This window comes from Mangifera indica, chromosome 8, assembly GCF_011075055.1.
Source record: "Mangifera indica cultivar Alphonso chromosome 8, CATAS_Mindica_2.1, whole genome shotgun sequence".
Classification (NCBI taxonomy): Eukaryota; Viridiplantae; Streptophyta; class Magnoliopsida; order Sapindales; family Anacardiaceae; genus Mangifera; species Mangifera indica.
The window spans coordinates 8,212,214-8,232,203 of record NC_058144.1 but is presented as its reverse complement, the minus strand read 5'-3'; the positions used below and the strand labels follow the sequence as shown (position 1 = coordinate 8,232,203).

The 19,990-nt window shown below is 35.1% G+C and overlaps 2 protein-coding genes across 2 annotated transcripts; one reads left to right on the top strand and one right to left on the bottom strand.

Moving 5' to 3' along the window:
* The first annotated feature begins 553 nt into the window (after positions 1 to 553).
* On the top strand, positions 554 to 8,683 carry LOC123223500. The gene is made up of 16 exons (XM_044646656.1): positions 554 to 816; positions 1,124 to 1,342; positions 1,886 to 1,973; positions 2,070 to 2,131; positions 2,309 to 2,394; positions 2,531 to 2,604; positions 2,724 to 2,826; positions 2,920 to 3,057; positions 3,148 to 3,247; positions 3,364 to 3,483; positions 3,668 to 3,758; positions 3,837 to 3,903; positions 4,016 to 4,112; positions 4,206 to 4,424; positions 4,763 to 6,102; positions 7,274 to 8,683. Exons 2-16 carry the CDS (start codon positions 1,250 to 1,252, stop codon positions 8,484 to 8,486), a joined length of 3,891 nt encoding a protein of 1,296 aa, XP_044502591.1. The 5' UTR covers positions 554 to 816; positions 1,124 to 1,249; the 3' UTR covers positions 8,487 to 8,683.
* A 7,133-nt stretch (positions 8,684 to 15,816) lies between these two features.
* Positions 15,817 to 16,428, bottom strand: LOC123223499. The gene has a single exon (XM_044646655.1). It carries the CDS (start codon positions 16,426 to 16,428, stop codon positions 15,817 to 15,819), a length of 612 nt encoding a protein of 203 aa, XP_044502590.1.
* Positions 16,429 to 19,990: the final 3,562 nt, after the last annotated feature.

Here is a 19,990-nt window from a genome sequence, read left to right as displayed (position 1 = left end):
TTTAAAAGAAAAAATTAGAAAAAATTTTAATTTATTTTTATTATTATAAGTGAATAACAATTTTACTTTTAAACTAATAAATTAATAATTTATGAGAGAGTATAAAAGTCTTTGAAAATTAAATGAAAAAAACTTTAAAAAAAAAAAAGTAATTTTGAATTGAGAATAAATCCTTTGGCTTTGTTTAAAAATTAATCTTCTTATTAACTTTTATCACAAAATAAAATAATATATAGCTTAAGAGTTAGGGGGCTTTCAATTGGAGGGATCTTTTCCTTATAAAAAATAAAAGATTATTATAAAAATAAAGAATAAAATTATATATAAACAAATTTTTATTAATTTAATATAATATTTTGATTTAAAAATAAAAAATAAAAAGGACAAGTGAGATTTTTGTATTATGAATTCGAGATAATAAAGTGTTTCCTTGGTGGGAAATTAATTAAGGAAATTAATAATATTAAAGACAAAACTCAAAAGACATGGACTCATGTCATATCATATCCATGACTCATGTTTAGATGAAGACCACGGAAATTAGGTTAGACAGGGCCTTACTAGATTGCCCCACCCACAGTTGAGTACGGAGGTAATAGCGGTCGGTAAAGTATCGCGTTTTGGCTATTGACCAGACAACCTCTTTTACTTGTCATTTCTTTCTCTCTCTTTCTCTTCTTTTCTGTTTTTTTTCTTCCTCCTTTGCCCCGCATAACATAATCTCTATTATTCGATTATATTGGGGTTATTCAAGTTAATTTTCAGCCTTGGATCCTCTGTGACCCTTCAAGCTTCCACCTTTACGGATTTCATACGGTAAAGTTTACAATTTTTTTTAGTTTCTTACTGGGCTTGTAGCTTTGTACCTTGATATGATTTGATCTCAATTTAACGATTCGAGCTTGTTTTATTGTTCATTAATTCTTTTTCTGATTCTGGGTGTGTAGATCTATTGTTTATTTATAGTGTTTTGATTGTTTGTTTCTTAATGTGGGAAGATTTTTTTTTCCTTTCCGTTTTAACTTATAGACCCATTTTTGATTTTATTCCAAAAACATGTGATCAACTTGTGCAGGTCTATTAGTGCATTTTTATCAAATTAATATGCATATGTTTCATTCAGGTGGGTTCTGGTGCCCTCCATTTGTATTACATCTGGGTTTGTATTAGAATTGGTGAACATTGAAGGGCAGCTTCAAATTTTGGGCTGCATGTGCGATCTATTTCCAGGCTTTAAAGTTGTTAAGCCATGGGAGAATGGATCATTGGAGCTATCATCAACTTGTTCGGTAGCATTGCCATCAACTTCGGAACTAACCTTCTTAAATTGGGTCACACTGAGGTATGTGAGAATGTGCTTAGCTCAATTTATGTGGTCATACATTTTAAAACCTTTGTTTCCTTCTATAGTTGCATTGGTGTATTTGCATGATCCCTATGTCCTGCACTATGGACATTCTGTACATGTTTGAAAAGTTCTGGTTCTTGTTACATTGCACTTCAATGTTAGTCTTTATTGCTGCTGGGGTGTGGATAAGTTTAATTTTAGACCAAACACTAGTATAAGTTTCTATGTACAATTCTGAGGTCTCAAATTCAGTTTATTAGATTGATGCCCTTATTCTTTAGGACTTGTTACTTGTTCATTTGATTTTGGTTCTAGCTTGTTTGTTCACTTCAACATAAGTATTTACTGCCCTTTAGTTTAGACTCATGTAAAGATTGGCTTATATTAGTATAAATTCCTCAATATGGAGCTATCTACTGTAGTCCTTGTTTTTACTCTGGCACAGAGCATCTAGAAATAATTCTATTTGATGACAGCATTATTTTCCTGTTGGCATCATGTTGTTGGTGTTCTGAGTCTTGCTGAAATTGTTTGCAGAGAGAAAGGCATGCTGTACTAGACAGCGATGGAACAAATGGAAAGCATTCATTGAAGCCTATTATATACTTCCATTCTTGGAGAGTTGGTAAAGTCTGGTCTTATGGAGATTTATTCATTTCAGGAGTTTCGAATTTGGTGTGACTGCTTATTTTCAGTCTTAAGTTTGTGGCTCTTAGTGCAGGTGTTGTAATTTTTATTCTTGGAAATTGCCTTAATTTCATATCTTTTGGATATGCTGCTCAGGTCAGTATGGATGCAATCTTGTCATTTTCCCAGCTTTGTGATATGAATAGATTAAGCGGTGTTAGATGTTTTTGAATTTCAAATTTACAAGTGTGACTTTTATGAGGTTGAACAACATCATTGCTTTGGAGCAAGACTTGTTTTTTTCTTTTTAATCTTCCTCTTCTGGATTTGCAGTCCCTTCTTGCAGCCCTCGGCTCAGTTCAGTTTGTTTCAAATATTGCATTTGCTTACTTTGTGTTCAACAAAACGGCGACTGTCAAGTATGTTAACATCTGACGTGATCTAATTTTCAGAGCTATAACAAAGAGAGAGAGTGTGTGTGTGTGTGTGTGTATCATTTTCCTCGTTGCTATGTTAAGTTTTTCAAAATTGTTCCTCATGTTTCTTCTATCTCAGGGTTCTGGTTGCAACAGCCTTTATTGTTCTTGGAAACATTTTTCTTGTTTCTTTTGGCAATCACCAATCACCTGGTATCTAAATTGCTTTTGACAGTTTTCATTTCCAACTGCTACTAGCATGTCTATTTGTGCCTAGCCCTACTGTGTGATTTTATTTCATGGTTATTTAATAGTTATAATTCACCTCACAGTTTTCACACCAGAAGAATTGGCAGAAAAGTACAGCAACATTACATTTCTTGTGTACTGCCTGAGTTTGGTCTTAGTTGGTGCCTTGAATCACTACATTTACAGGTAAGATATGTGGCTCCATTTAAAGGTTAGGTTTGGAGATGGCTTTTCATTCATAAAAATGCTCTTATAATCAACTTGCACAATCATATTCAGGAGAGGAGAACTTATGCTTGCTGTTTCTGGACAAGATCTTAAAGATCTTAAATCCTATTGGCATATGTTGCTTCCATTTTCATATGCTATAGTTTCAGGTGCCGTAGGATCATGCTCAGTGTTGTTCGCAAAATCTCTGTAAGTTAGCTAGCTAGCTTAGACATTTTAAAATCTTTTACAGATGTTGTGCAATTTTATTTTTGTTTTAATAGCCTCTTGTGTTTGCAGCTCTAACCTTCTCCGGTTGGCCTTGTCTAATGGTTATCAGTTGCATAGTTGGTTCACATATTCAATGCTTCTTTTATTTCTTAGTACAGCGGGATTTTGGGTAAAACTTAGCAAAACTATTTCTTTTTGTTTTGCCTGCAATATGTTTTATTTCACAACTCAAGGAGCTGGTGATTTTACTAAACATCTAGTTATTCTTACCTCCTATTTCCACAGATGACGAGGTTGAATGAAGGATTGGCACTGTTCGATGCCATCCAAATTGTTCCCATGTTTCAGATTGCTTGGACTTTCTTCTCTATTTGTACAGGATTTGTATACTTTCAGGAGTATCAGGTCCTTTCTCTCATTTCTCTCATTTCTATAAGTTGGGTGCAACTTTGTAGCTTAGGTTCATAATCAATTCATCATAAAGAATTTTTAAGGTGGCATACATATAGTTCTGGATAATGCATTTTGGATGCTTTAGCATTATTGCATTTTTCAACCAGTGGCTCTCAATGTCGATCCTTCAAAACAGGTTTTTGATGCACTAAGGACAACAATGTTCATCCTAGGAATGGTGTCGGTGTTTGTGGGCATCTCATTGTTGGCACCTGATGACTGCAAAGGTATTTTTTATGTCCATTCTTTTTAAACCAAATGTACAAAGACGGTGAAAAATAAAAACTTAATTCTGTCAATTTCAGGTGGTGAGGGTAAAGATTCATCTTTGGTATCAGTGATGTCTTCAAGCATTTCAAATGAAGTGGATAGGTATAGTACAATGATAAATGTTAGTGCATTTGTTAAAGAGTGATGTGCTTTGATGTTGTCAGACAACCTACAAATTTCACTATTTCTTATCCACTATATTTATCTTTGACAGATTGATTGTGTCCCCTGAAAACATACAAAATAAAGAAACAAGACCATTTGTGCAAGGAAAGTTTATGAAGATTTCAGAGATGATATCCAAGGCAAAGGTGCTACAAACTTGCATCAATGAGCTGAATCCTATACTAAGATGGTTCATGAAATGTAGTGAACTAAAAATTTGAACTTATATGTTGTTGCAGACTGCCTGTTCATTATCATTAGGCTTCGGAGAGGATTCAATCAACGCATCAGCAGTTTTTGTTATGCCTATGGTGTCATCAAAGATCACAGGTTTCCGAGGAAACAGGCTTGACAGAGCTAAGATTTTGTCCTTGAGAAATTCTGGTTGGAGTACTATTTCAATGGATGGAGATGAGGCAGAATTGTTAGACACAGGCACAAAACACCCTACTACCCCTTGACAAGAGTATGTTAGCAAGCATTGAAATATTCTGACACTTTTAGTTCTACATATTCATTAGGATTTGATTTTTTTCTCCTTATGAAGTACATTGTTGTAATTTAAAAAAGAAAATGAAAAATATCACTCATTATACCGTTGTATATGTATAATCTTTCTCCTATTGTTCATAGGAAATGAACGCTTTTTCAATCAGCTGTTATTAAATTGGAGAAGCGAGAAAAAATTATCTTGACTCACTGCATGAGAATGAAGAGAAATCAGTTGTATGAGTGTGGTATCAATTTATATACGAGATTTTGTAGTTATATATATACGACCATCTGCTTCAGATGATGTGGATTGGCCATGCAGAAGCTAATAATGCTCCGTCCTGTACTGTGGCACTCGTGTCTCTTCTCTGAGGCAGCATTGGTGCAGACTCAAACCCATTACAAAACTGCGGTTATTGAAGCTGAAACATGCATTGCATTGATCAAGAAATGCCAAAGCCTCCGACCCTTGAAAGCCCTTCATGGGTTCATCCAAAGATCTCACTTTCACTTTCTTCATGGGGATCTCTTCCTCCTCACTAATCTCATCTCTCAATACGCCTCGTTGGGCTCTGTCCCCACCGCATTCTCCCTCTTCTCTTCTGTTTCACATTTCGCTGATCTCTTCCTGTGGAACGTCATGATACGTGCCTTCGTCGATAACTGTCACTTTGATAGAGCATTGCAGCTATACAATCAAATGCGTCGATTTGATGTCAAGCCTGATAATTTTACATTTCCTTTTGTTCTCAAGGCTTGTGGGTGTTTGCGTGATGTTGAATTTGGAATTAAGGTTCATCAAGAGATTCTTGATTTTGGGTATCAGTATGATGTCTTTGTTTGTAATTCTCTAATTTCTATGTTCGGTAAATGTGACCGCATTGATGTTTCCAGAAAAGTGTTTGATGAAATGCCTAAAAGAAATGTGGTTTCTTGGAGTTCAATGACTGGTGCTTATGCCCAGAATGGTTGCTTTGAGGAAGGGTTACTTTTGTTCAAGAGGATGTTGGATGAGAGGATTGGGCCTAATCGGGTTGTTCTTTTGAATGTGATGGCGTGTATTTGTAGAGAGAATGATGCTGATGATATTTGTAGAGTTGTTGTAGATAATGGACTTGAATTTGATCAGTCTTTACAAAATGCTGCTATGATAATGTATGCACGGTGTGGAAGAATGGAGATGGCAAGAAGATTCTTTGATAGGATTTTGAATAAAGATCTAGTGTCCTGGACATCCATGATTGAGGCTTATGCTCAGGCGGATTTGTCCCTTGAAGCCTTGGAGCTATTTAGACAGATGATATTGCAAAGGGTCATCCCTGATTATGTAACCTTTCTCAGTGTGATCCGAGCTTGTTCAAATCTAGCATCCTTTCAGCAATCACGTATGGTTCATGGAATAATAATCCGTGGTTGCTTCAATAATAGATTAGCCTTGGATACAGCTGTAGTTGATCTTTATGTGAAATGTGGGAGCTTAATATATGCTACAAAAATTTTTGATAGGATGCTTGAAAAAAATGTTATCTCATGGAGCACAATGATCTCGGGTTATGGAATGCATGGCCATGGTAGAGAAGCACTCTGCCTGTTTGATCAGATGAAAGCTTCAATAAAGCCAGACCATATCACATTTGTTTCAGTGTTATCAGCCTGCAGTCACGCTGGCTTGATTGATGAAGGATGGGAAACCTTCAATTCCATGCATAGAGATTTTGGGGTCACCCCAAGGCCTGAACATTATGCATGTATGGTTGACATGTTGGGTAGAGCTGGAAAACTAAATGAAGCTCAACAGTTCATCAAGAAAATGCCGATGAAGCCAGAATCTGGTGTATGGGGAGCACTACTAGGTGCTTGTAGAATTCATTCAAATGTAGAAATGGCAGAAATGGCTGCAAAGTCTTTATTTGACTTGGATGCGGAGAACCCTGGTCGATATGTTATCTTGGCGAATATATATGCATCATCTGGCAAAAGAGCAGAAGCTGATAGGATTAGAGCTCTAATGAAGCAGAGGGGAGTACGGAAAATTACTGGCCGCACAATTATAGAGATTAAAAACAAGGTCTATACTTTTGTTGCTGGAGACAGGTCACAGCCTCAAACGGATCTAATCTATTTAGAGTTGGCAAAATTGATGGACAGGATTCGACGTGAAGGTTACACACCAGATTTGAACTTTGCACTGCATGATGTAGAGGAAGAGACCAAGGAAAAGATGTTGTATATGCACAGTGAGAAGCTAGCCATTGTTTTTGGGCTACTAAATTCAGGTCCAGGGAGCGTTATAAGGATAAAGAAGAATCTCAGGGTATGTGGAGATTGTCATACTGCTACCAAGTTTATATCTAAGGTTACTGGAAGAGAAATCATAGTAAGAGATGCTCATAGATTCCACCATTTTAAGCATGGAACATGCTCTTGTGGGGATTATTGGTGAAGGTATCCATTGACAAATTTCAGATATTTCCATTGGATGATCACGGACAATTGATGATCATCATTGTTTTCTTTGAAATGGAACCAACGACAAGGTGAATATTGAAAAGAGAGCAAAGACCAGTAAGTCTGGTTTGTTAGGGCGAATGTAGTTGGAGTTGAATGTTAGTTGGTTATCTTGCCCATGTTGAAGTCTAATTTAATGGTAAATGCGAACGGCAGACTTATGTTGAATAAATATACATGACGCTTTGAGTATGGCCTAAGTATCAAAATCGGTTACGCGTGGGCTACCTAGGAAAATATTGATTTCTTCTTGCATCTGATTTCTGGAATATTCATGACTGATTCCAAAAATACAATCAGACGGCAGAAGGATATTCGGTGCCATTGATTTTGTTACCATGTCCAATGTTCCAATGGAATTGAGCTCCATAGATCTCAAAGTCATGTACTGCAAAGATCTGAAAGGGTTCAAATTCTTTCAGAAACTCACGGTCTCTTGCCTGGTTTCAATCATTAGCGACAATCCTGACAAAAAGCTGGAGCATAAGCAGCAACACCGGACTCCAGCAGACAAAGAGGGAGATGGGAACCCTGAATGGAAACATGAGATGCAATTTGATCTAAAGGGGATTTCGATTCATAATTGTGATCATCTCTTTATTCACTTTGAGCTAAAGCATGAAGGAGTCATGTTTGGAAACAAAAATATTGGTGAGGTTCGTGTTCCCTGCAAGGATCTTTTCCTGGACTCCAATGGCAACTTCAAATTTGTCAATTATGAGGTCCGAACTTCTGATAAAAAACCAAATGGAGTACTGTGTTTCGCCTACAAGGTGAATGGAATTGGGTTTCCAATAACTCATCACCATCATCATCCTCCTCAGACATCTGAGACTTCACATTCACCCTTAGATGTTCATGGCTCAAGACCAGAAGTTAATTCTGTTCATCCTCAGATATCTGAAATTCCATATCCCTCAACAAATGCTCATACTTCAGCCCCAGAAGTTCATCCTCAGACATCGGAAATTTTATATCCCCCATTTGAAGTTCATACTCAGACATCCGAGATTCTGAATCCCTCAGATGTAAACAGCACAGCCCCTCAAGTTCACTATCCTGTTCAAACCTCCCCACAATATGTTCAGTGTTCATCATCTGTCAGCCAGCATACACCCGAAGAAAATTATTATCCCCCACCGGGTACTTATTATCCACCACCCGTTCAAACCTCATCAACTGTCAGCCAGCATACACCCGAAGAAAATTCTTACCCCCCACCGGGTACTTATAATTCTGTACCGTCACTGCCACCGCCACCTCTTCTACCACCTTTTCCTCTTCCATATCCACCCCCTCCGCCACAGCCAGGTCCACCACCACCACCGCTACTACCGCCAATGGCACATGGGGCATTTTATCCTCCTCATCCATTACATGTCCATGGCTGGGAACATGAACCTCACATGGGTTTCTATGGCCCTTCTGCTGGACATTCTCATTCATTTGACCAGGGGCAGGATTCGGCAAACCGTTTGTCAGGTTGGAGAAAGGGCCGCTCGTCATGGAACGGTAGGTGAGAATATTTGGGCAAAGCATAGCATGTGATTTATTTAGAACCTTAAGCTCTGTTTGTGATGTTTATGTCAAACTTTTGTTCCTGTATTTAGATCAGTTTTTGCCATCCCCAGAACGCTATTATTGTTGATATTAACTGTAACAAAATAATAATATTTACCAAAGAAGAGGATACTGACGACTAATTCCAGTTTATGCATCTCTACTTTTACACCAAAACCCATCTCTTCTTATGAGGTTAAGTTGGAATGTCATCAGAAATACTATCAAACTATGCGAATACATTTTTGGTATACGATTTATATACACAAATGATATATTATCATATAATTAAATAATTTTTAATTAATTATAAACTAATACCCAATTATATGAGAACATATCATCTATATACATAATTTATGTATACATGATTTTATTACTAAGAAATATGATGGCAGCTTACTGATATAATTGAAATATAAATGGACATCTAATTTTATATTTTACGTTAATAGCATAACATCTGAAAAAAATCGTCAATCCTGGTTGTCCGCATAGTTGACAATGCACCAAACAAGGGATTGAGAATCCCTCCAAGCCAACCAATAAACAAAACTAACCAGATTATTTATTACAGAAGGCTAAAAAATCAATGGAAATTACTAAATAAAATGGGCTCATCAATCATTGGATTGGTTAATGTTAGCACTACAGCTCAATTTAGGGGTACTCTGTGTAATATACACAACAATAACATATATGTTATGAATTTAATACACAAATATAAAATGATTAAAGAAGAACTGAGGAGAGAAAGCAACTGAGAGAATTTTATTTCATATCCGGATGAAGAGAAGAAGAAGAAGAATTGTGTTATATTACATGAAGAGAGGGTGGGTATTTATAGGAGAATTGCCCCCCCTTCAGCCAATAAAATTGATTACTTCCAAGCTAAGTTTCTAAAATATTTAATGCGTTCCTATTCTCCTTTTGGCCAAAGTCAACAAAATGGGGTGGAAAAATCCACCATCTGCAATACTCCCCCTTGGATTTTCACCACTTACAGATAATTATATTAACCTTGCTAAGGAAAAACCCAGTGGGATAAAAACCAAAGCAAAGGAATATAATTATTAAATGTCTTGTAAGTTGGCGTTAGACGTGCTTAAACTGCCTCATTAAAAACTTTACTAGGAAAACCCAGTGGGACAAAACCTAGTGAAGGGAAAAAGAGTACAGTGCACCTTTTGTCCAATATTGGATAAACTTCAAAATTTTGCCTGATGAATGCTCCCTTTGATGAACGCTCCCCCTCTTTGTAGTAGGGTTAACTTGGTTGTTTGTTGAGCCGTCGCATACCGATATTATACACTAACTTCTCAAATGTTGATGTCGGTAGTGTCTTAGTGAACAAATCTGCAAGATTTTCACTAGATCTGATTTGTTTGACATCAATCTTTTTACTCTGCTGGAGCTCATGAGTGTAAAAGAACTTCGGTGAGATATGTTTGGTTCTGTCTCCTTTGATGTACCCACCTCTAATTTGGGCTATACATGCTGCATTGTCTTCATATAATATGGAAGGAGTGTTTGTTGTAGAAAGAAGACTGCATGCATTCTGAATATGATGGATGACAGACCGTAACCATATACATTCACGGCTGGCTTCATGGAGAGCTAAAATTTCTGAATGATTTGAAGAAGTTGCAACCAAGGTCTGCTTGGTGGAGCGCCATGATATAGCTGTGTCATTATAAGTGAAAACATATCCCGTTTGTGAACGGGCCTTATGGGGGTCAGAAAGATAACCAGCATCTGCATATCCAACCAAACTAAGATTTTTAGGGGATTTGACAGAATAGAATAATTCTAAATCTCTAGTTCCACATAAGTAACGGAGTATATGTTTGATTCCGTTCCAATGGCGACGGGTTGGTGCAGAGCTAAATCGGGCCAATAAATTAACTGCGAAAGACATATCCGGTCTCGTGCATTGGGCCAAATATAATAAGGCTCCAATGACATTAAGATATGGTACTTCAGGACCAAGTATCTTTTCATCTTCTTCTTTAGGACAAAATGAGTCCTTTTTTGGATCAAGAGACCGAACAACCATTGGGGTGCTCAAAGGATAAGCTTTATCCATATTAAAGCGTTTTAATAATTTTTCAATATACGATGCTTGATGGATAAGTATTCCATTTGAATTGTGCTCGATCTGCAGGCCGAGACAATATTTTGTTTTCCCCAAATCCTCCATTTCAAATTCTTTTTTCAGATATTCAGCAGTTTTTGAGAGCTCTTCAGGAGTCCCAATTAAATTCATGTCATCAACATAAACTGCTATAATAGCAAATCTCGATTCTGACCTTCTGATAAAGACACATGGGCATATAGGGTCATTCACATAACCCTCTTTTTTCAAATATTCACTGAGGCGATTGTACCACATACGTCCGGATTGTTTTAATCCGTACAATGATCGTTGTAATTTAATTGAGTACAAGCCTCTTGAATTGACACTTTTTGCTTCAGGCAATTTGTATCCTTCAGGGAGTTTCATGTAAATTTCAGTGTCCAAATTTCCATATAAATAAGCAGTAACTACGTCCATTAGACGCATATCCAGTCCTTCAGAGACTGTTAAACTAATTAAATATCTGAATGTGATTATATCTATTACAGGTGCATATGTTTCATCAAAGTCTATCCCGGGCCTTTGGGAAAAGCCTTGGGCTACAAGCCTGGCTTTATATCTAGCAATTTCATTTTTCTCATTTCTTTTTCTCACAAATACCCATTTATATCCAACGGGTTGTACGTCTTAAGGTGTTGGAACTACAGGCCCAAACACTTGACGTTTTGCTAGAGAAGCTAATTCTGTTTGAATTGTTTCTTCCTATTTAGGCCAATCATGTCTTTGTTTGCACTCAGCCACAGTACGTGGTTCAAAATCATCATCATTCAGAATTTCAGAAGCTACTGCAAATGAGAATATGTCATCAATTATAAATGTTTCACGATTCCACATTTCTCGTGTATGAACATAATTTAAAGATATTTCAATATTCTCATTTTCCTGTTCTGCAGGATTTTGTACCACTTCAGGGGCTTGTGCCACTTCAGGGGCTTGTGCCACTTCAGGGGCTTGAGTCTCTTCAGGGACTATAACCTCTTCTGGAGGAATATTTGTTTGATTATTTGCCTTTCTTTTTCGAGGAACAGTGTCCTTTGATCCAACAGGTCTACCACGCTTCTGGCGTGAGGTAGATAGATCAGTCACGGCTCGAATGGACTGTTCAGCAGTCACATTGATTCTTGTTGGTGTATTAGCAGCTGGAACATGTGATCTTGTCACTTTTGCTGTATCAACAAATGCATCAGGCATTTGGTTGGCAATAATTTGTAATCGCACTATCCTTTGCACTTCAGTTTCACTTTGGGATGTGCGAGGATCTAAATAAGACATGATAGGTATATACTAAGTAAGTTCATGTCTAACTTCAGGAGACATTTTCTTTTCCCCTAAAGATGGGAAAGTTGTTTCATCAAAGTGATAATCTATAAATCGTGCAGTAAAAAGATCACCTGTTAATGGTTCCAGGTACCTGATAATGGATGGTAAATTATATCCAACATATATTCTCAAACGACGTTGGGGTCCCATTTTTGTGCGTTGAGGGGACGCAATAGGAACATATACAGCACAACCAAATATTCTCAAATGAGATACATTAGGTTGGTAACCAAGAACCAATTGTAGGGGAGAATATTGATGATAAGAAGAAGGTCGCAAGCGAATTAACGCTGCAGCATGTAATATACCATGTCCCCACATAGAAGTAGGTAATTGACTTTTTAATAATAAAGTACGTGCAATTACCTGGAGTCGTTTGATAAGAGACTCAGCTAATCCATTCTGTGTGTGGACATGCGGGACTGGATGTTCAACCTCAATCCCCATAGACATGCAATAATCATCAAATGTTTTGGATGTAAATTCACCAGTATTATCTAGCCGTATTGACTTGATTGAATGATCTGCGAAATGTGCCTTTAATTTGATAATTTGTGCTAACAGTTTAGCAAATGCAACATTTCGAGTAGGCAATAAACAAACATGAGACCATCGTGCAGATGCATCAATTAAGACCATAAAATAACGAAATGGCCCACTTGGTGGGTGAATGGGTCCACATATATCCCCTTGAATCCTTTGCAAGAATGATGGGGATTCATCTCCAATTTTGGAGGGAGATGGTCTTATTACTAATTTACTTTGAGTACAGGCGGTGCAGAATTGTTCACTAGACAATAAAATTTTATGATTCTGTAATGTATGTCCATGTGAATTTTCAATAATCCTACGCATCATTGTAGATCCTGGGTGGCCTAAACGATCATGCCAAAACGTAAATGCTTTTGGATCAACGAACTTCTGGTTCGATACTGCGTAGGTTTCAATTGCCTTTATGGGTGTATAATACAATTCAGATGATAAAGCAGACAACTTTTCTTGTATAAGCCTTCTTCCAGAGGCATTACTAGTTATACAGATGAATTCTGCACTATTTTCATTCATGGTTTCAAGATGATAACCATTTTTTCTTATATCTTTAAAACTTAGTAGATTTCTTCTGGATCTACTTGAATATAATGCATCATTGATCCTTAATTTGGTCCCATTATTTAACATAATTGTGGCTCTTTCGGAGCCTTCTATCAGATCAATTGATCCTGATATGGTGGTTACTTTAGCTTCAATTAATGCTAAAGATTCTTTTCCTTAAGAATTGTGTGCGTTGTTACACTATCCACCAAACATATGTCTCCCACATCAGCTTTTGAAGTCAACGCTTCAATTTTGGAGTCCATTTCCTTTCATTTAAAAATTACGTTAGTTATAACGTATACAAAATATTGAAAGGAAGAGAACATGACAATAAAATACAAAATAATATGCATGACTCAAAAATAAATATATATGATGGATTTAATTATAAAAATTTTTGAGCATTTCATACTCATAATAACTACTTCTGGTAGTTACGTTCACTTCAGGGAACGATATATAACGAGAAAAATATTAATTCAGAATTTCTTTTCTGATATTGCTACTATAGGAGCAAAAATAAAATGTGGGGAATATTTTATCTACCACATTCAGGAAAAAATTCTGAATATTACAGATTTATACTAAATATAGAGTCATTGTATTCATATTTCGGCTTGTAATCCTTCAGGGATATGATGCCAAAAGATAATAGCCTCGTATTTGTCCTTCTGGGATATTTTATTTAGTTAGTTTTTCAAGGCTCACAAATTTTAAGTGGAGACTCATGTAAAAAGCCCATTTAATATTATCCATCTAATTTTAGGAACTTCAGGTTCAATTATTGTCATATTTACAAAACTTCTGGTTTTGTAAACAATATATATGAGTTAATCTTTGAAACTTCAGGTTCAAATATTATTTCATATTTACAAACAGCTGATTTTGTAGGAGAAATATTGGGATTAATTTTGGAAGCTTCAGGTCCATATATTATCCCATATATACAAAACTTCTGGTTTTGTAATTAGTTTTCAGAATATTATAATACGTATTCTGATTATGTTTTGGACTTCAAGTCCATATTTTTCACACTTTATGCAAACTTCAGGTTGCAAAGGTGATATCATTATTAAAATAAAGACTTTGATGAAACTGGGGACTTCCGGCCCATATTTATGAAACTAGGGACTTCCGACTCATAAACATGTATTCTCATGATTTTACAAACTTCAAGTTGTAAATCGTAAAACTCGGAACTTCCGGCCCATATATATGATTTTTTTCACGATTTTACAAACTTCAGGTTGTAAATCGGATATAAATAAAAATAAATATTCAAATAAATAAATATGCGAATAAATAAATATTCAAATAAATGGAATACAATAAAAATAAATATTTAAATAATATCAGGACTTCCGGTCCAGATTCTTGGTTTTGTAAGCTTCAGGTTACAAATAATATTTATGACTTCAGATCACAAATTTATAATTTCGTAAACTTCGGGTTACGAACGATATTCAGGATTTCAGATTCAGATTCATGATATTTAAGACTACAGGTCCAGATTCATAATTTTGTAAACTTCAAGTTACAAATAGGATTCAGAACTTTGGATCCAGATTTATAATAGTCCAGACTTCACGTCTAGATTCATAATATTGTAAACTTCAGGTTACAAATAATATTCAGGACTTCGGGTCCAGATTTATGATATTCCAGACTTCAGGTCTAGATTCAAGAGTTTCAGAACTTCAGGTCCAGATTTACAATTTTGTAAACTTCGAATTGCAAATATTGTATGATTATAAATAAAAATTACGCAGAAATATAACAGAAATTAAAAGTCAATTGGGATATCACAACTGGGATATCCGTATTTATAATAATTAAGCAGCATAACGACATAATATAAAAATATTATATACCTGAGCTGATCGTACTGATAACGTGTTATGAATTTAATACACAAATATAAAATGATTAAAGAAGAATTGAGGAGAGAAAGCAACTGAGAGAATTTTATTTCATATCCGGATGAAGAGAAGAAGAAGAAGAAGAATTGTGTTATATTACATGAAGAGAGGGGGGGTATTTATAGGAGAATTGCCCCCCCTTCAGCCAATAAAATTGATTACTTCCAAGCTAAGTTTCTAAAATATTTAATGCGTTCCTATTCTCCTTTTGGCCAAAGTCAACAAAATGGGGTGGAAAAATCCACCATCTGCAATAATATAAACATTTGATAGATTCCTATGATTCTATTTATTTTGCTAAAATCCCTGCAAGGGTTTGGGTTGTAATGGATGTGGAACCCATTTTCATAATCATGGGCTCTTGTATTACTAAAACATTTTTGTTTGTTGGTGGCTTGCTACCTGGTGGGCTTGGACTCCTTCCTACCAATAGAATTTGGATCTTTCGCGAAATTAAGATGCTATTTGGTTAATTAAAATTGATTTTGAAATTACCCCACAATTCATTTGTTGGTTCTTTTTGTTGTTTTAAGCATAATTAGAATCACAATGTCATTTTTGAAAAGCCCCCACCAAAATCAAGCACATTAGCACCAAGTTTTGAATCCAATGATGTCTCCTAATTGCAACACATTTTATTCTCAATATTCACCATACACCTTCAGAAAACAGTACACCTATCAAGAAAAGACTCAAACTTTGAAGGCCAGGGAAATTAATAAAAGAGAATTTACTTTCTGTAAACTCAGTTGCAGAGAATATAGAACATGAAATGGTCCATCTTTTCCATGTAAATAGATGAAGATTTATGGTGTTTGTTTACTTCAATAACTGCATACGGCTTTGCTTCCTTAGTTGTTCATAAAACCTTCTGATGAACTCCTCGGCTTCATCATCAACCTTGTCATTCCCGGCTATTTCATTCTCGTCTTCTGAAGAGTAATTCGAGATTCTTACATTGAAAGGTGAGGGGAGAGGGCTACGCTTCTCTCCGCTGGCTAATTCGGCAACGTCAAATGGGAAGTTGAACATGTACTCAGGTGTTCTGGGCACCAAAGCAACTGCCTCGGGCTCACATTCATAAACTTCTTCTCCTTCTTCAAAAACCTGGGGAGGCTTAATGCACGGAAAGTAATGGCGTTTGCGTTTTGACAAAACAGGATTGGGACTGTTGCTGCAAGAGAACTCGTACTCCTGTATGCCATAGCTACCATGTGTCATGTGTCTAGAACGGTGATGATGATGACGACACATGAGATTACTGCAAGACTTTCCCAAAAGCTTCCCCTTTTTCATCATCAAATTCATGTCCATAATCAACTTCCTCTTCAACCCCAACCCTTTCCTAATCATAAAGAAAGTAATTCTCAGCACATTCCATAGCCTCTTTGCAATAACAGAATTCTCATTACAATTTGCCTCCAATTCCATTGTATAAATTAAAGATGGTTCTCTTATCTATAATTGTTTTCTGGGTTTTCTTAATTCTGCGAGGCTTTTATGGACCTCGCAGGAGAAAACAAAACCCTGGTGAGAAAAAATTGAGAGAGAGGGAGTGGAAATATATAGGGAAGATGATGAGGCTAAAGGGTCATATTATATTATAAAATAAAGAGAAAAAAATAAGAAGAAAAGTCTTGATGGAAAATAAAAAGAGAAAATATTTGAAGGAGAAGAAGAGAGGAAATGAAGAGGGAAGTGCTAGGAAAGAAACATCATTCATTCACCTATATTCAAATCGACCCAACAACCCTCCCCCTGCATGTGTAGCAAAAACAAAAGTGTTTTCTATGTTATCTGAAAACAGACATAATTATTGTTAGTCCATTACAGCTAACACAGAAAAGTGTTTTAATAAAGAGAGAAGTGGGACTATTTGGTTGCTGGGAAGATTGAAATTAATCAATAAAAATGATTCACAATCTGATCATCGATCTGGGTTGGTAATTCTATTGCCACAGGGATTCTAGAACTAACAACAGACTGGCTTGTGTTCCCATTGAAGCTTAGCTTAGCTTAATGATTATCCTTTGACACCATCAGTAAGCAAGTTTCTGTCAACACATGTATTACTCATTAATCAACACATAATCAATGTATGATCTCATAATTAACATCATTTGACAATGAAATCAATTTGATGGACTGTCAAGTAATAGAATGCGAAACTTCTGCGGAAAAATGGGTGATTGATTGAGGTGAGGTGATAAAGCATGGGGCAAGTTCCTGAGTTTGTTTTTTAGCATTTGGCTTTTTTTTTTCATTTGAAACTATATGTGAAGTATGGCAAAAGTTGTTATCTCTTCTCTTTGCAAGCAAGCATTAGGAAATTGCCAGCCACTGAGTTTTAATTTGTTCCCTCACTTCAAAGCCTCATTTCTGCTAAAGCAAACCAAGAATTCAAGTAAAATTGGTCACAATACTTCCTCCACATAGCTTAAGTTGTGGAATTATTTCATTTTCATTGATATGTCTGGCCTTTATTGATTAAGATGGTCAATCTTAATCTTTGACACTGTTGGGAATAATTAAACATATCATGATCAAATTCTATGAATTTTGTAAATAAAAATTTGCATATCCGGAATAATTTTTAATGAAATTTCTTCGAATACGGCACGAAGTGTTGACGTCAGTCTATTTTCACGACGCCATTTGCCTACGTACTGATTTCTAATTGGGAGACAGGATCGGTGCATTTTTTGTGTTGTGTAGAGAATTATTCCCTTTTCATAAAATGACATATATGTATTTTGGGAGGCAGTTAAGACTTTATATAAGAGTCCAACTGTCACTTATTAACCACCAGTAACTGCCCTTTAACAGTTAACAAAATTAGGTAGGGTCGACCCGTCATGGGTGGACCCGTATCCAATAGACGTTTTAATTTATATTAATGTTCTATGTATATACTTTTTGTGCATAATTTAGATACACAAATAATATGTTATAATATAATTTATGTTATTTTATCTTTAATTTAAAATTATCTAATTATATAAAACTTCCTTAATATCAATTGACAAATGTTAGTATTTTCAAGTGTATTACTTAGCGGGCAAATTTAGAAACAATAATCATCTAACTTACCAATCATAACCTCGGTTAATTTAAAAACTCCTTTTTTTTTTTCTCTATGATATTCTACATGGGCCAAAAGACTTGTTCTCACCCAAACGTTAGGTGTAATCTGAAAGGCCCATTCTCTAATTTTTTAAAATTTAAAATTCCACCCATAAATAAAATTTTGTTAAAATTCTTAGTTAAAATTAAATGCAAAGCCGTTATTTAATAAAAAATTAAAAATAAAAGTTCTATTACATTTTCTCTCACTGATTTTAAAAATCCAACAATTTTTTCTCACTCAAAGTTTGAAAAATAACAATTTTCTTATTAGAATTTTAAAACCATTGTTGAAAATGACGAAGTTCACCTTCTTTGCATACATTCGCCCTCCTTTCTGGGTTATTTTTCTCTGTCGATCAAATATTTGCCTTTGATTAAAACAATTTCCTCTGACGAAGACGATTTCGTCTTCGTTAAAGACAAAGGTTTGATCGGTAGAGAGAGATAACCTAAGAGGAAAAGCAAACACAGTCGGTGACGATGCTTTGCCGTTTTCGATGACGGTTTTAAAACCCTAGAAGAAAATTGTCACTTTTCAAATTTTTGATGAGAGAAGGAGAATTGTTAGATTTTCAAATTGATGGAGGGGGAGAATTGTTAGATTTTCAAACTGAAGTAAGAAAGAATATGATAAAACTTTAATTTTTTTTAATTTTGCCCATGAATAAGACTTTAAGTTTTTAAAAGTTTGAAAAGTGAGGGTTTGAGATTACACCTAGCATTGGGTGAGAACAAGTCTTTTGGCCTTTTTCTTTCTTACCTTCTGAAACAACAAATTCATCAAAATAAATAAATAAAATCCATGCTAGCTAGAACTTTTTGGATTTCTGTCTTTACATGCAAATGAGGGGATCAAATGGAACATTGGATTGAGGGAGACAAGTCCAGGAGTATGTATGTTCTTTATTAACGAGGGTGATGAAAATTGGATTTAATTTATCTTTTGACACAACTATTTTAGATAGAGTATCAAATTCCATAAGAGATCTAGGTGTAACCATTTTCATTTGTGTCCATTTTTTGAAGTAATTGGTGTATGGATGATGCTATATATGTAATCCCTTCAAGTATAATAATTCCCGTCATCAAACAACAACAATATTTTTCCATTATCCTTTAAAAAGACCCAAAATTGAGACTTGTTTCATATTTTTATTATCAATGTTTTTATAACTAGATTGATTATCAAATCGGTCATTTTTTTTATTCACAGTTTGACTGGTTATCCTATAGACGCACTTCTCAATGACACAGTGAAATCCTTTGGGTCAAAAGACAACCGCACACAAAGCACATGTACAAACATCCTCCCCAAAAATAAAGTCTAAGATACATTGTATTAAATTGTTCTACTATATATTGAATAAAAACTAAAATATAAAAGGATTAATTAAAAAATAATAAAATATTTAAAAAGTTGATAAAAATTTAAGATTTATATTAATATTTTTTTATATATTTATGCTAATGATTTTTCAAATAAGGGTTCAACTAATTACATTTAACCCCTCTTAAACCTGTGTTCATATATTCAATAGTGGAAGATGTTGATTTTTCAAATATACACACAAAATAGTGATCTAAATTAGAACATAATAAAACTGGAAGATGTTGATCTTTAATACGAGAAAATGGAGTTTGGTAGTTAGGAAGCGTTTGCTTCGATACATCTAAAAATTACTTTAATAATCTATATTATATTATTGATATTATTTAGTTTGACTGTGAGATAATAAAATATTTTGATAATTTTTTATTATTACCAGTGATGTAACAGATAATATAAGAGATAATCTTATTATTATGTGTTAAAAAATTATTAAAATAATCTTGATTTTATTATAATTATATTCTTATTTATTAATTT

Bases quoted from the DNA above. Each gene is read 5' to 3' on its own strand.
- LOC123223500 (XM_044646656.1), top strand. From the start codon at position 1,250: ATGGGAGAATGGATCATTGGAGCTATCATCAACTTGTTCGGTAGCATT. The intron at 1,974-2,069 runs GTAAAGTCTGGT...CTCTTAGTGCAG, and splicing joins CTTCCATTCTTGGAGAGTTG to GTGTTGTAATTTTTATTCTT. The intron at 3,058-3,147 runs GTAAGTTAGCTA...TTGTGTTTGCAG, and splicing joins GTGTTGTTCGCAAAATCTCT to CTCTAACCTTCTCCGGTTGG.
- LOC123223499 (XM_044646655.1), bottom strand. From the start codon at position 16,428: ATGGAATTGGAGGCAAATTGTAATGAGAATTCTGTTATTGCAAAGAGG.